This window comes from Anguilla rostrata, chromosome 9 (genome assembly GCF_018555375.3).
Source record: "Anguilla rostrata isolate EN2019 chromosome 9, ASM1855537v3, whole genome shotgun sequence".
In the NCBI taxonomy this organism is placed as follows: domain Eukaryota; kingdom Metazoa; phylum Chordata; class Actinopteri; order Anguilliformes; family Anguillidae; genus Anguilla; species Anguilla rostrata.
In genome coordinates this window covers 960,178-973,075 of record NC_057941.1, presented here as the reverse complement: position 1 = coordinate 973,075, position 12,898 = coordinate 960,178, and the positions used below count along the sequence as shown (strand labels likewise).

Genomic DNA, 12,898 nt, shown 5'->3' with positions numbered 1-12,898 from the left:
CGCGGGGGGGGGGTGAGGATTGCCACGCTCCAGCCTCGAGGCCCGACGGTCCCCTGTGTCTGCATGCTCATGAGATACAGCTGCATGTGTGTAACACGCGTGTGCTGAGGCACCCTGTCCCCTGTGTCTGCAGTGCTCATGAGATACAGCTGCATGTGTGTAACACGCGTGTGCTGAGGCACCCTGTCCCCTGTGTCTGCAGTGCTCATGAGATACAGCTGCATGTGTGTAACACGCGTGTGCTGAGGCACCCTGTCCCGTGGGCCGTGTTTACGGGGGAAGAGGACAGTGTGTGTTTGTAACTGAAGCTCAGTGGCTCATGATCACACCGTGTGGAGCAGGAGCGTGACCCACAGCTTCTCAGTACACCGTCTGAGACCCCGTAGTGTCACTGGCCCCTGTACACGCATGTCACAGCCAGTGAGCAGCATTAGCACAGGTTACAGAAGCATTAGCACAGCCAGTGAGCACCATTAGCACAGGTTACAGAAGCATTAGCACAGCCAGTGAGCACCATTAGCACAGGTTACAGAAGCATTAGCGCATGTTATGTACTACATTAGCATTAGCACAGGTTACAGAAGCATTAGCACAGGTTCTGTACAGAAGCATTAGCACAGGTTCTGTACAGAAGCATTAGCACAGGTTCTGTACAGAAGCATTAGCACAGGTTCTGTACAGAAGCATTAGCACAGGTTCTGTACAGCAGAATTAGCGCAGGTTCTGTGCAGCAGCATTAGCACAGGTTCTGTGCAGCAGCATTAGCACAGGTTCTGTACAGCAGCATTAGCGCAGGTTCTGTACAGCACAGGTAGTCACAGGTCTGTTCCCAGAGCTCTTTAGCTGTGCTGCAAAAGGCTCGACGTTGCTCGGTTGACCCAGCGTACAGTAACTGGGTCAAACGCAGGATTCTAACTGTGCGTCCGGACGGAAGCCCAGGCCCTAACTGCGTTAGCAGGCCGAGTGCTAAAGGTCTTCACATCTCCGCTGAAATCGGTACTTTCTGCATTTCAAGGACAGGTCCCTAACAAAGTCACCGTTTTTTAAAATATGCGAGGGGCGGAGTGCCTGTTAGGGTGCGGGACAATCAGCCTGGAGATACACGCCCAGGATTCTCTCACGGGACACGTTACAGACCTCCCGTCAGGCCGTGTGTTTACCCTCAGCCTCTCCAGTAAAGGTCTGATTCTGTGTTTATGCAGAGAGATCAAGATCGATGAATGTTTGAGCTGCAGAGTGAGTATCGATCTGGAGGACGTGGTCGTCAGAGTAAAGTGATATGCATTTCCACACCCGTGACCGATGGGCAGACTGGTCATGCTTGGTGTCATATGACCCGTGTAAAGTAACGCGTGTGCTGCGTCACGTGTCCCTCCTATTCCCGGACGAGGGCAAGCGTGTGCGTGGAGTGTGAATGTATTTCAGCCGATGGATGTAGCGTTACGTCGCCACTCTGAAGTCTCGGTTCCTCGCACTCTGCATAAGAGCCAGACGCAGCGTTTACTCCCAAAGTGCCTTTTGACCTTGAAGTCTCATTTCATGTCCTGCGCTGCTCAAAACCAGCATTTTCAGATGGTCAGTGCTGAGCATTTCACTTAAATATCCGGTGGAAATTCCAGTCCCATGAACTCACATTCACACAAACCTTTTTTTCCAGACAAATCAGCACAATAGTAAAATTACAGGAAAATGAACAAGTTTACTAAATCTGTGTTTTACATTAAGTGTAATTCCGCTGAAATGTATTTTATTTTCAGTATTGACAAAAATGACAGAGTTCATTTTTTAACAAAAAAAAAAGTAAATTTCTAAGTATTCCGTGTCTACAGTAGACATGCTGCCTTGTATGTTTATTACCGAGCGATTGTGGTCCATTTTAATACAGAAATATTCTCTTCAGTCAGACTGCATTTCATGTTTCAAAATTCATCTCATGCAGTTCTTACTTGTATCTTTTTTTTAAAAAAAACTATATTCTTGCAAATGTTTCCCATAACGGCAAGTTTACATATTTAGCATTAATTTAATGTTTCATTTTTGATTAAAGAGAAATACAGCATGAGAATGTTGTTTTTATCCTTTTTTATTTACTGATTATTTCTCCAAACATTCTGTGTATACTAAACGCAAATCATTAAAAGGACAATACATTTCCTAATAACGCTGTCCGGCTCTTTTTCCTGAAAATGTGTTTTTAAATGTGCGTCATCTCCAGTGTGCTCTGGCCTCAACCACATGACCTGTGCAGATGAGGCTCGTAAAGGCGAGGACGTGTTTCGCACGCGGCCGCGCCGGTTTCGCAGTTGTTGGCCACGTGTTTTCTGGCAGAGAAGAGGACGTCTGGCTTAGCAGTGATTTTCTGAATCCCGTTGGCTGTGAACTTTAAGCTCATTCAGGCTGCCCTCTCGTTTGAAACCAAAACAAACTGAAATGGAGAAAATGGCGAAGGACTAAAGTACGGCAGGAAACTGGCTAACGGAGTAATCCTAACTTAGCGGGTTCATGCTGAATGTTCCATCAGTTTTGTCAGCGCATAAGAAATGTACGTTATCAAAGACAGTGGGCCTTTACAAAATAGCAACACTAATGTTAACTCAGGTTTTTCCATTGTAAATTTGTGAATGATTTCCATTCAGGGGTTCCTGTGTTAGTTCATATAGGAACAGACGCTGTTATTCTGACTCATGCTGTGAAATGTGCCTCTGCCAGTTTCCAGCAGCAGACGCTTTAAAGGAGGATTTTCTGTGAGAGAACATCGCACCGCCGCCCCCCAGCCTTCATCAAACACCCTGTCCTCCTGCACGGAGCCACAGGAGCCATAAACTGGTTATGTCCCTGAGCAAAGTACTTTCCCTGAATTAGATCCTGGTCCCTGAATTAAGACTAGTTAATCTGGCAAGGAGAGGCCATGGATGAGTGCTAACAGGCCTGGAATAAACGATATTGACCTAATTTAGCACTATGTATGCCTAGCCCACCACTGATCCACCCATTTAAACATCATTATTAATACTGTTCACCCTGCAGCTGAATCAAACCCACATCTCTCCTTAAATGAGATCAGTTCTTGAATCATTGTGTATAAAATCTGATTTATTAACAATAATATACTTTTTTTTATAACAAATGTGGTTTATAACATAACAGTAGACAAGCAAACCTAGTTAAACTTTCACATACAAAATGTAGCACAAATGCATGCAGGAAGTGACATCACATTGGAGGAGGGGCTGCAATGGGATGTTAGATATCTGGGACGAACAATCATGCATTTAATTTCCTACTGATATTATTAAACACATCACACATTTCAGGCTTTGGATACACCTGAAATTTCACTTTAAATAGAAACTGCGTGTAAACGGACGTGGGGAGCCCAGTGAACGTAGTGTTGCTGTAACAGGGTGCATCCCTGTGCCGGGGAGTTCGCCCGCTGTTGGATCACCTGTCAGTATGAGCTCGACCTGGTAGACTCGTGTGCGGACGGTGGTCAGTGCATTTAAAAAAAACAGTCCTTAGTAACTCAGTACCCCCCTCTCTCCAGTAATAGTCCAGTCCAAATATCAGCCACAGCTCCCAGCTAACGATTTCCCCCCTTCATTGGACCATTCCATGTGTAAGTAAGTGCATCGCTAACAGTGGCCTGGTACAGACACCCCCCTGGGGTGAAGTGCATGCTGAGTCTGCGCAGACGGGGCAGTCTATCGGCACAGACGGGGAGGTCTATCTGCGCAGACGGGGCAGTTGTCTGCGCAGACGGGGCGGTCTATCTGCGCAGCCACAGCCAGCCGTTGAGCAGGCACGCAGACGCCAGCAGGGAGAAGAGCAGCAGCTCCGCCTGCCGGTGCTCCAGGTTCTGCCGCTCCAGAGCAGCCAACCGTCGACTCATCTTCAGCACCTGCAACACGGAACACGCATGAGTCACTACAGCAACACGCAACGCACACGCGTGAGTCACCGCTGTAACACGCAACGCACATGCGTGAGTCACTGAATGCACACATTAATTTTGAACATGGTTAGCTGGATGTTAGGAAATCAGACAATGCTGTGAGATGCTGGGATATCAGACAGCACTGCGGGATGTTGGGATATCAGACAGCACTGTGGGGTGCTGGGATATCAGACAGGACTGCGGGATGATGGGATATCAGACAGGACTGGGGTGTTTGGATATCAGACAGTACTGCGGGATGTTGGGATATCAGACAGTACTGCGGGATGTTGGGATATCAGACAGGACTGCGGGATGATGGGATATCAGACAGTACTGTGGGGTGCTGGGATATCAGACAGGACTGCGGGATGTTGGGATATCAGACAGTAATGTGGGGTGTTGGGATATCAGACAGTACTGTGGGGTGTTACCTGTCTCCGCAGCACCATAATTTCAACATCTCCTCCACCCTCCTCCTCTGGACTCAGCCACAACTCCACAGCACTGCAACAGGATAGAGAAGAGTCAGTTTACTGCACGGCACAGGTGCGTAGTGCACACGGTGTGTAATTCTGGGATACGTAGTGCACAGGATGTGTAATTCTGGGGTGCGTAGTGCACAGGGTGTGTAATTCTGGGATACGTAGTGCACAGGGTGTGTAATTCTGGGATACGTAGTGCACAGGGTGTGTAATTCTGGGGTGCGGAGTGCACAGGGTGTGTAATTCTGGGGTGTGTTGATGCACCTTCTCCTGCTCGGCTCCATGTGCGGGGGGGCCTCAGCTGCGAGAGGGGGGTGCAGCCCAGGACTGCCGAACCTTTAAAGGGGACAGCAGAGAGCGGGCATTACTGCCAAGGAGGGAATTCGGGAATGAAGACTGATCCCCTGCAAAAGCGCTGGAAAGAGGAGCAGCCCGCCAACCCAAGCAGGACCAGCAGGGGGCGTAAGAGCAGCTCTGCAGATCCCCAGCGATGCCCAGCAGCAGAGGTTAGAGAGCGGGTTCAGAGTTAGGCAGAGGGCGCGAGCCGCAACCACCAACACCGCTCACAGGGCAGGCATGACATCACAAACGCAGGGACACAGAAGGGGCGGGGCTTGGTGAGGATGGCCGGGGCCGGGGGCGGGGGCGGGGCCGGGGCTGGGGGCTGTCACCTGGAGCTGTACTTTTGAGTGACAGTCTGCAGGAGGTGGTGGGAAGCCTGCTGCCCCAGAGTTCTGGCTGCCTGGAGCATGCTCTTTGGGGACAGCAGGCTGGGCTGGAGGGCTGGCGGTCCTGGGGGGGCAGGAGGGGGGTCACTGCGCTGGGGGGGGCGTCCCCCACTCTTGCTAAGGAAGCCAGGGTCACAAACACACACAGTTACTGAAACGTTACAATTCTAATCTATTCTAATGTACAATATGCTATAATAATGAAACTGACCTGACACATACTTCCACCTGTAACACCGGTAAAGACTACAGGGGAGTCTGCTGGATAATGCGGTTTCTCAGTAAACACAAGCAGTCAGATCAGCGATTTACCATTTTAAACTGGCTGGAGAGACGGGTGGACTACATCAGGCAGGGATTTGGGTCACAGCTAATGCAACATACAGTTTAGAACTTTTAGCTCAGAGGGATGACTGCTTTATTTACAGTTGCTCTACAAACCACAGATATCCAGCTGAAGATCAAGATTGAGCTGAAAACAGAGAGACCTCTGCCATGGAACTCTGTCTCCCCCTGCTGGTCAGTTCAGCTCATGTCAGGTAAGTGGGCTGGCACTGAGGACAAGGAGGGGGATTTGGGGTGAAGGTGATCTGTTACTCACAGAGGGGGAGCGTGCAGCACCTGCTTGGACAGGGTGGGGGTCGCAGGCGGGCTCCTGCCAAAAGCGTGGTCACTGTAAGACCTACGGAGAGGACTCTGCCGTGAAAGGGGGAGGGGTGTCACTGTCATAGAAACAAAGCTGTACTCTGGTTGGCTAAATACATATTTGTGAGAAGTGTCCCTCTTACATTGGTTACACAGGGCCTGAAGCAGCCCTGTGCGCGTTGAGAGGACAGTGTGTAAACTCAGTGTATACAGAAGTGAGAGGATCCGTCTGTGTGAGAGAACACTGAGTGCGCTGGTGTTCCCCGCACAAAAACTCCAGCTCTCTCCACACCACTGCCTCAGACTCCCACCGCCCCCGTGTTCACAATGGCACCATGACAGACAGGCTAAAGCCTGCTGCTAACCACAGCTCATTTCAGACAATCAGAAAACAAAACGCAGACACTACCACACATACAGGAGAAAGAAAGATCCCACAGCAAATAAACAGGTGTGGAAATCAGGTTCCTCATTTATGAGGAAACACACATATTGAGCCAAAGCTGCCCAAATATAAAGTCTGAACACCTGGGGGTGCTGCGAATCGCCTGCCCGACCCACTGCAGCCTGCCCACCTACCTGGAGGGAGTCTCTAATGTAGGCATGCGGACTGTCCCACCGCACCCCCGTGTGCGTTTGGGAGCTGTGTTTGGCAGGAGTGGAAAACATGGGCCGAGGGCTCATATCGGGAGCTTCTGTTGGGAGGAGACGCAGAGAGTTTGAACGTAAGGAGATGCTTACGCTAGGGCCGGGACACGGAGCAATCGTACACTCAACGCGACCCGTATATCTCGGGTTGGCTACACGTACCTATCAGCGACAGCCTGTCGGGGACGTGCATACTGTATGCAGGATGTGGTTCATCATTGCTCCCGCGCGCTTCTTCACCCGCCGGCCCCGATCCAACTCTGAGCCGGTCAGGAACACGCATCTGCTGGCTGATGTCCTCCGTGAAGCCTTGATCACGCCCGTGAACCGGTAACCCTTCACCCGGGAACACTGGGAAGGCCATTTTCACCAGAACCTGTTGCAAATTATCAATTTACCAAATTAAACACATGAACACTGCAATCGACATACGTATACGATTTTATGTTTATTTTAACGTTAGCTAAATTAGAGCACTTGAGCAAATTGTACGCTGTGTCGTCATTCTAAATGTCTTCTAGTAACAGGCAAGTTAAATGTAATTACAATGTCGAGACATTTATCCAAACTAAAGGGTGTTAGCTAGCTAGCTACATAATGTTAGTTGATAGTCTGGCTTTATCCTTAAAAAGCCATGGTTTTAATCGTACTAGCTACACTATACAAAATAGCTAGCTTACTTAGCGAACGCTGGCTAACAAGATAAACCATGGCTGGCTACAGAAGTTAGCGCCAGAGAACATCAGATAGAAGTTTAAACTAGCGAATGCGCTATTTGCTAACGCAGATCTGGTAATTAACAGTGTGGATATTCTAACTTTACGTATTCGAATAAATAAGTTTAAGCAACAAGTTGAAGGAGATTGTCTAACCTTCCAAAAGCTAACTCGAGTCCGACCACTCCGGTGACGTCGAACAAAACTAGGAATCCTTCGCCGTTGCCATACACGCAGAAAAATATCCATCATCTATAATTGACTTCCTATCAAATTTTCGATGTTTTTCATACACATCTCCTTTCAGAATTACAAAATAAGTACTGAAGAAAAAAGATGTACTCTTGCATATATCCGTGGAATTTTTTAAATAACAATTTTTGTTTTTACATTTCGCGGAGTTTCCCAAAAATCTGGCAACCCTGGTCCTCTTTCCACATGTCTCTCGAGGACTCGGTATTAATTTGACAGCGGCTGTTCTGCAAAGATTACTTTCGAGTCTTAACTGTTGTCCACAATTATCCAATTGTTCAAATGGACGAATCAAAGGTATATTAATTTAGCAATAAATTCTGAGAAATTCTCTGATTCTGTGAAAGAATTAAATGTTTTGGGGGTATTTTTATTAACTAATTAAATGTTTACTTCGACACAGAAAATTCTCAACAACATTGAAAGGCAGAGCGTTGTATGGATAAAAACACACTTTTTAATATATGCACAAATAAATTATCAGTGCTTTCACAAACGAGAGATTTGGCACTTGGTAAATAGGCGTGGCTAAAGTGAGGCTGCGTTCGGGATAAAAGGAGTGACAGGAGGTTGCGGAAGGTGGTATTCCTTCTGATGCGTGACGTCATGATACATCCCATAATTTACACTTCCTGTTTGATACACCAGTGGTGGGGTATGTAGATTGGTCACCTCAGCTTAACTTTTTGTTTTATATTAAACTCTTTGGGGAAAAAAAAAAAGAATGGAAATGAATGAATGGAGCGCATCTTGGAATTCAGTCAACTGAAAAAGAAAATATTCTGAAAATACTGACCGGTTAATTGTGTGTTTTTTTTACACAGTGGATAATTTGAAACCTCCCTTCTTGCTGACACATTCCCCCTGTCACCTCTTTCCTTTACCCTCACACATACCTTTACATCGACACAATCATATCATGAGAAACCAAACCATAGACCCATATAAAGCTTATACAAAGATGCTCCCCAACCCTCCTGCATCTGAATTTGGTAAAAAGTAAGAAAAAATAAAAAGGTGTACGTTTGCAATAACAGCACTTGACATTAGAGAGGGAATCCTGTGCATTTACAGCACTCCACACATCAGCCGTGTTCTGGTGGAGGGGAGAGAGGGAAAGCCACCACTTCAACACTTCCGTTTCACACCAAAGCTACAAAGTCATCATCAAAGATTATAGAAGACCAATCACAAGACCTGGTTTCACAAGTCCCCAGGGTTTCTCATGCAGTGACATTTCAGAAGCCCCGCCCCTCTTCGGCTCACTCTCACTGGAAGCGCTTTTTAAAAACAAACCACAAAAGGGGGAGTTAAACACGGGGAGGAGAAGATGACGGAAGACCAGCCGGAGGCTTCTGGGCCCCGGGGGGGGGGGGGTCCCTCCGGATTTCAGAAGACACAGGCGCACATCATTAAGTCCACATCCTTTTCCAGGAGGACCAATTTGTGGTGCAGATATGCAACAATCATCTTAGACGTGGACTTTCTATAGCAGCACAGTCGATAAAGGGTTGACTGAATTTCTTGTTGTACCAACGACAAACATTTCCACCGAAGAATGGGAACAGGCAGAACACACCTATACTTAAGATGCGGAAATGAACACCCAGGGCTGTTTGTCTCTTTACGTGTTGGCTGGTTCACAAGTGTTCAAATTTGTGGGTTTATCATGTGGAGAGTAGAGAACCATTCTAAAAAATGTACATTCATGCATCAAGAAATCATAAAAAAACACCAACTGGAGTGAGTCACATTATATGTATATACAGCACACACATACAGGAGTATACAGACATAGCAAAAACACACTCATACCCTTCTCTGATAGGTCAATTCCCTGCTGTCTCCAGGGAGTGCAACTACACACACACACACACACACGCTCATACACACACACAATGTTTCATTTTGGGATATTTTGTACAAAGAACTTTGCAAAGCTAAAATGTCAGTTAAAAATATCCGTAATGTACTGCAGTAAATAAAACCCACATCACTCCTCTTCGGCACACAAATAAAATAAAGATGAGAAGCAACTTAGATAGTTACATTACAACTGACAGAGTTGGCCAAAATGCAAGAAAAAAAGTTTTGAGTTTAATATCAATCTGACAAAAGCCATTTCACTTTGAGTAAATGTAGGCCTCCAATGGGACACTGCAGCAGAGGATAATATCACATGGGACACTTAGCTTTGAAAGTGATGGTAAAAAGACAGTATGTGGCTTTGTACAAAATCTCCCTGCCCACTGCGCTATACCATTACATTATGCAGTATACACTGCATACAACCTACTACGTACAACATACTAACCCCCCCTCAGACTCGAACACCCCCTCAGACTCTAATAACCCCTCAGACTCTAACCCCCTCAGACTCTAATACCCCCTCAGACTCTAATAACCCCTCAGCCTGTAACACCCCCTCAGACTCTAATAACCCCTCATACTCTAACACCCCCTCAGACTCTAATACCCCTCAGAGTCGAACACCTCCTCAAACTCTAATACCCCCTCAGACTCTAACACCCCTTCAGTCTCTAATAACCCCTCGGACTTTAATACCCCCTCAGTCCACTGTGAGGACTGTGATTGACAGCTGTGACAACAATAAACACACAAGTGGAGAGGTGCGCTGGCGAAGACGGGGCTGGCTAAAAGACAGACGATAGTTCCGGTTCTGGTTCCGATTCTGAACGACCCACGGAGCAGAACTGCGCTCTCGTGACACTGGATGCTGGCCGATGGCTCCTCACAGGATCGATCAGGGCCTCGGGCTGGATGGGGTGGGGTTGGGGGGGGCGGGGGGGCTGGATGAGTCAGCAGACATGCAGCATGGCTGCTCCAGCAGACACAGTCATCCAAAGACGTCCCGTCTTGCAGACAAAAGTCTCCAACACGCCGGGCTCCCCATCCAGCAAAGCCAGGGATGCCGTCGCATCCTGCACCCTTTTCCACATACCAGAGACTTCAGCGCCATAAAAAAACTACAACTACCCAGCATGCAACACTAGTGTAGCACCCTTAGCAACAACAGCCACCGAATGCTTTCCGTATATCTGCAGTGTGACTGCAATCGTCATAAAAAAGTAAAAAAACACAGTGCAACAAAAAAAAGTGTAAACAGACAAGAGTGTGGTGTAGACAAACCTGCCTACATTTCATTCAGTGTCCTGGGGCCTGTGACACAAAGCAGGATAACTGCGCTGAGTAAAACCCAGAGCCCTCCCAAACCTGGAACATGGACTGAAGTAAAAAGTGCTGTTCCGGGTTTTACTTTGCTAATCCTGCTTTGTGATAGGCCCCAGGGTTAGCTGGAGCGTGAGCTTTGCTAATCCTGCTTTGTGATAGGCCCCAGGGTTAGCTGGAGCGCGATCTTTGCTAATCATGCTTTGTGATAGGCCCCAGGGTTAGCTGGAGCGCGAGCTTTGCTAATCCTGCTTTGTGATAGGCCCCAGGGTTAGAGCTTTGCTAATCCTGCTTTGTGATAGGCCCCAGGGTTAGCTGAAGCACGAGTTTTGCTAATCCTGCTTTGTGATAGGCCCCAGGGTTAGCTGGAGCACGAGCTTTGCTAATCCTGCTTTGTGATAGGCCCCAGGGTTAGCTGGAGCGCGAGCTTTGCTAATCCTGCTTTGTGATAGGCCCCAGGGTTAGCTGGAGCGCGAGCTTTGCTAATCCTGCTTTGTGATAGGCCCCAGGGTTAGAGCTTTGCTAATCCTGCTTTGTGATAGGCCCCAGGGTTAGAGCTTTGCTAATCCTGCTTTGTGATAGGCCCCAGGGTTAGCTGGAGCGTGAGCAAACAGCCGGAGACGGGAATACCGTTCCTCCCCCGGAGGCTTTTTACCACACGGTGTGATTTTCCTCTCTGTGTTCCAAGTGTCCGTGTTTGTGTTTGTGATTGTGATTGCGTTCCTGTGTGTGACAGGTCTGCAGGTAATCTGCGGAGGAATGTCTCGGAATCCCACTGGAACAAACACACTTTCTGTTCCCCACACGTCATGCAACGTTAACCACACCGTGTAAACTGCAGGCCTGACGTTTTCTGCATGTGTGTGTGTACGTTTTCTGCATGTGTGTGTGTACGTTTCCTGCATGTGTGTGTGTACGTTTCCTGCATGTGTGTGTGCATGTTTCTTGCATGTGTGTGCACGTTTCCTGCATGTATGTGCACGTTTCCTGCATGTGTGTGTGCACGTTTCCTGCATGTGTGTGTGCACGTTTCTTGCATGTGTGTGCACGTTTTCTGCATGTGTGTGTGAATGTTTTCTGTATGAGTGTGTGCATGTTTCCTGCATGTGTGTACACGTTTAATGCATGTGTGTGTGCACGTTTCCTGCATTTGTGTGCACGTTTTCTGCATGTGTGTGCACGTTTCCTGCATGTGTGTGTGTGCACGTTTCATGTATGTGTGTGCACGTTTCCTGCATGTATGTGTGCACATTTCCCACATGCGTGTGCACGTTTTCCGCATGTGTGTGTGTGCACGTTTTCCGCATGTGTGTGTGTACGTTTTCTGCATGTGTGTTTGCACTTTTTCTGCATGTGTGTGTGCACGCATGGCAGATGGCGTGTTACTAATTCTCAGGATGGTTATACATCAGGTAAGAAGGCATTGCATGTGGATGGCCCCACCTCAACAGTGGCCCTGTGGGTTTAAGCCCCGCCCCAGCGGTGGTCCTGTGGGTTTAAGCCCCGCCCCAGCGGTGGCCCTGTGGGTTTAAGCCCCGCCCCAGCGGTGGCCCTGTGGGTTTAAGCCCCGCCCCAGCGGTGGCCCTGTGGGTTTAAGCCCCGCCCCAGCGGTGGCCCTGTGGGTTTAAACTCCGCCCCAGCGATGGCCCTGTGGGTTTAAGCCCCGCCCCAGCGGTGGCCCTGTGGGTTTAAGCCCCGCCCCAGCGGTGGCCCTGTGGGTTTAAGCCCCGCCCCAGCGGTGGCCCTGTGGGTTTAAGCCCCGCCCCAGCGGTGGCCCTGTGGGTTTAAGGCTTGGGCTGCGGCCTCACACTGTTCGGGCCGCTCAGCATCTCTGCATGCATAAACAGGAGTGTGTGGAGAATCCCCCCCCTTAGGTTTCCCAGCATGCAACAGTTCACATATTTCATTTTGGGGAGACAGGGGGGGAAAAAAGCCCAAGAAAAGTTCACAGGTAAAACAGGGCTTCTTCTGCGCACACAGGTCTTGCCATCCTGGACCGTCACCAAATAAATTTGGCTCACTTCCATCATGTGACTTGGGTTTTTTCTTTCTTTCTGGGCATTTCTACTGAGCAAGCAGGCTGCCCTGGGGAGGGTGTGGTGGGTAGTGGGACGGGGCGATGGGGGCGGGGGGTAGGACACAGGTAGAGGCAGTGGGCAGGTGAGTGTTGAGGATTCAGGATCCGTTTCGGGAAGATTACAACACTGAAGGAAGGGAGACCAGAATCCGGTCAGAGCTGTTAGAATGCGCTCCGTGGTGGACTGCGGGAAAGCTATGGAATGACTGCGGTGCTCCTGACAC

At 48.6% G+C, this 12,898-nt stretch overlaps 1 protein-coding gene across 2 annotated transcripts; it reads right to left on the bottom strand.

Annotated features, from left to right (window-relative positions):
- Window positions 1–3,075: 3,075 nt before the first annotated feature.
- LOC135262611 (mitochondrial fission factor) lies at window positions 3,076–7,616 on the bottom strand. Of its 2 annotated transcripts, none has more exons than XM_064349641.1 (8): window positions 7,313–7,616; window positions 6,603–6,816; window positions 6,372–6,487; window positions 5,749–5,843; window positions 5,091–5,264; window positions 4,684–4,755; window positions 4,369–4,441; window positions 3,076–3,898 (listed from the first exon to the last, which is right to left on the bottom strand). In XM_064349641.1, exons 1-8 carry the CDS (start codon window positions 7,406–7,408, stop codon window positions 3,767–3,769), a joined length of 972 nt encoding a protein of 323 aa, XP_064205711.1. In that variant the 5' UTR covers window positions 7,409–7,616; the 3' UTR covers window positions 3,076–3,766. The 2 variants fall into 2 exon arrangements, with proteins under 2 accessions (XP_064205711.1, XP_064205712.1); XM_064349642.1 differs by lacking the exon at window positions 7,313–7,616 and adding an exon at window positions 7,121–7,247.
- Between the last annotated feature and the right edge of the window lie 5,282 nt (window positions 7,617–12,898).

Excerpts from the sequence above, each read along its gene's own strand:
- LOC135262611 (XM_064349641.1), bottom strand. The coding sequence starts at position 7,408 with ATGATGGATATTTTTCTGCGTGTATGGCAACGGCGAAGGATTCCTAGT. Across the intron at positions 4,756-5,090 it reads ACTCAAAAGTACAGCTCCAG|GTTCGGCAGTCCTGGGCTGC; the intron begins GTGACAGCCCCC and ends TCCCCTTTAAAG. Across the intron at positions 4,442-4,683 it reads ATGGAGCCGAGCAGGAGAAG|TGCTGTGGAGTTGTGGCTGA; the intron begins GTGCATCAACAC and ends ATCCTGTTGCAG.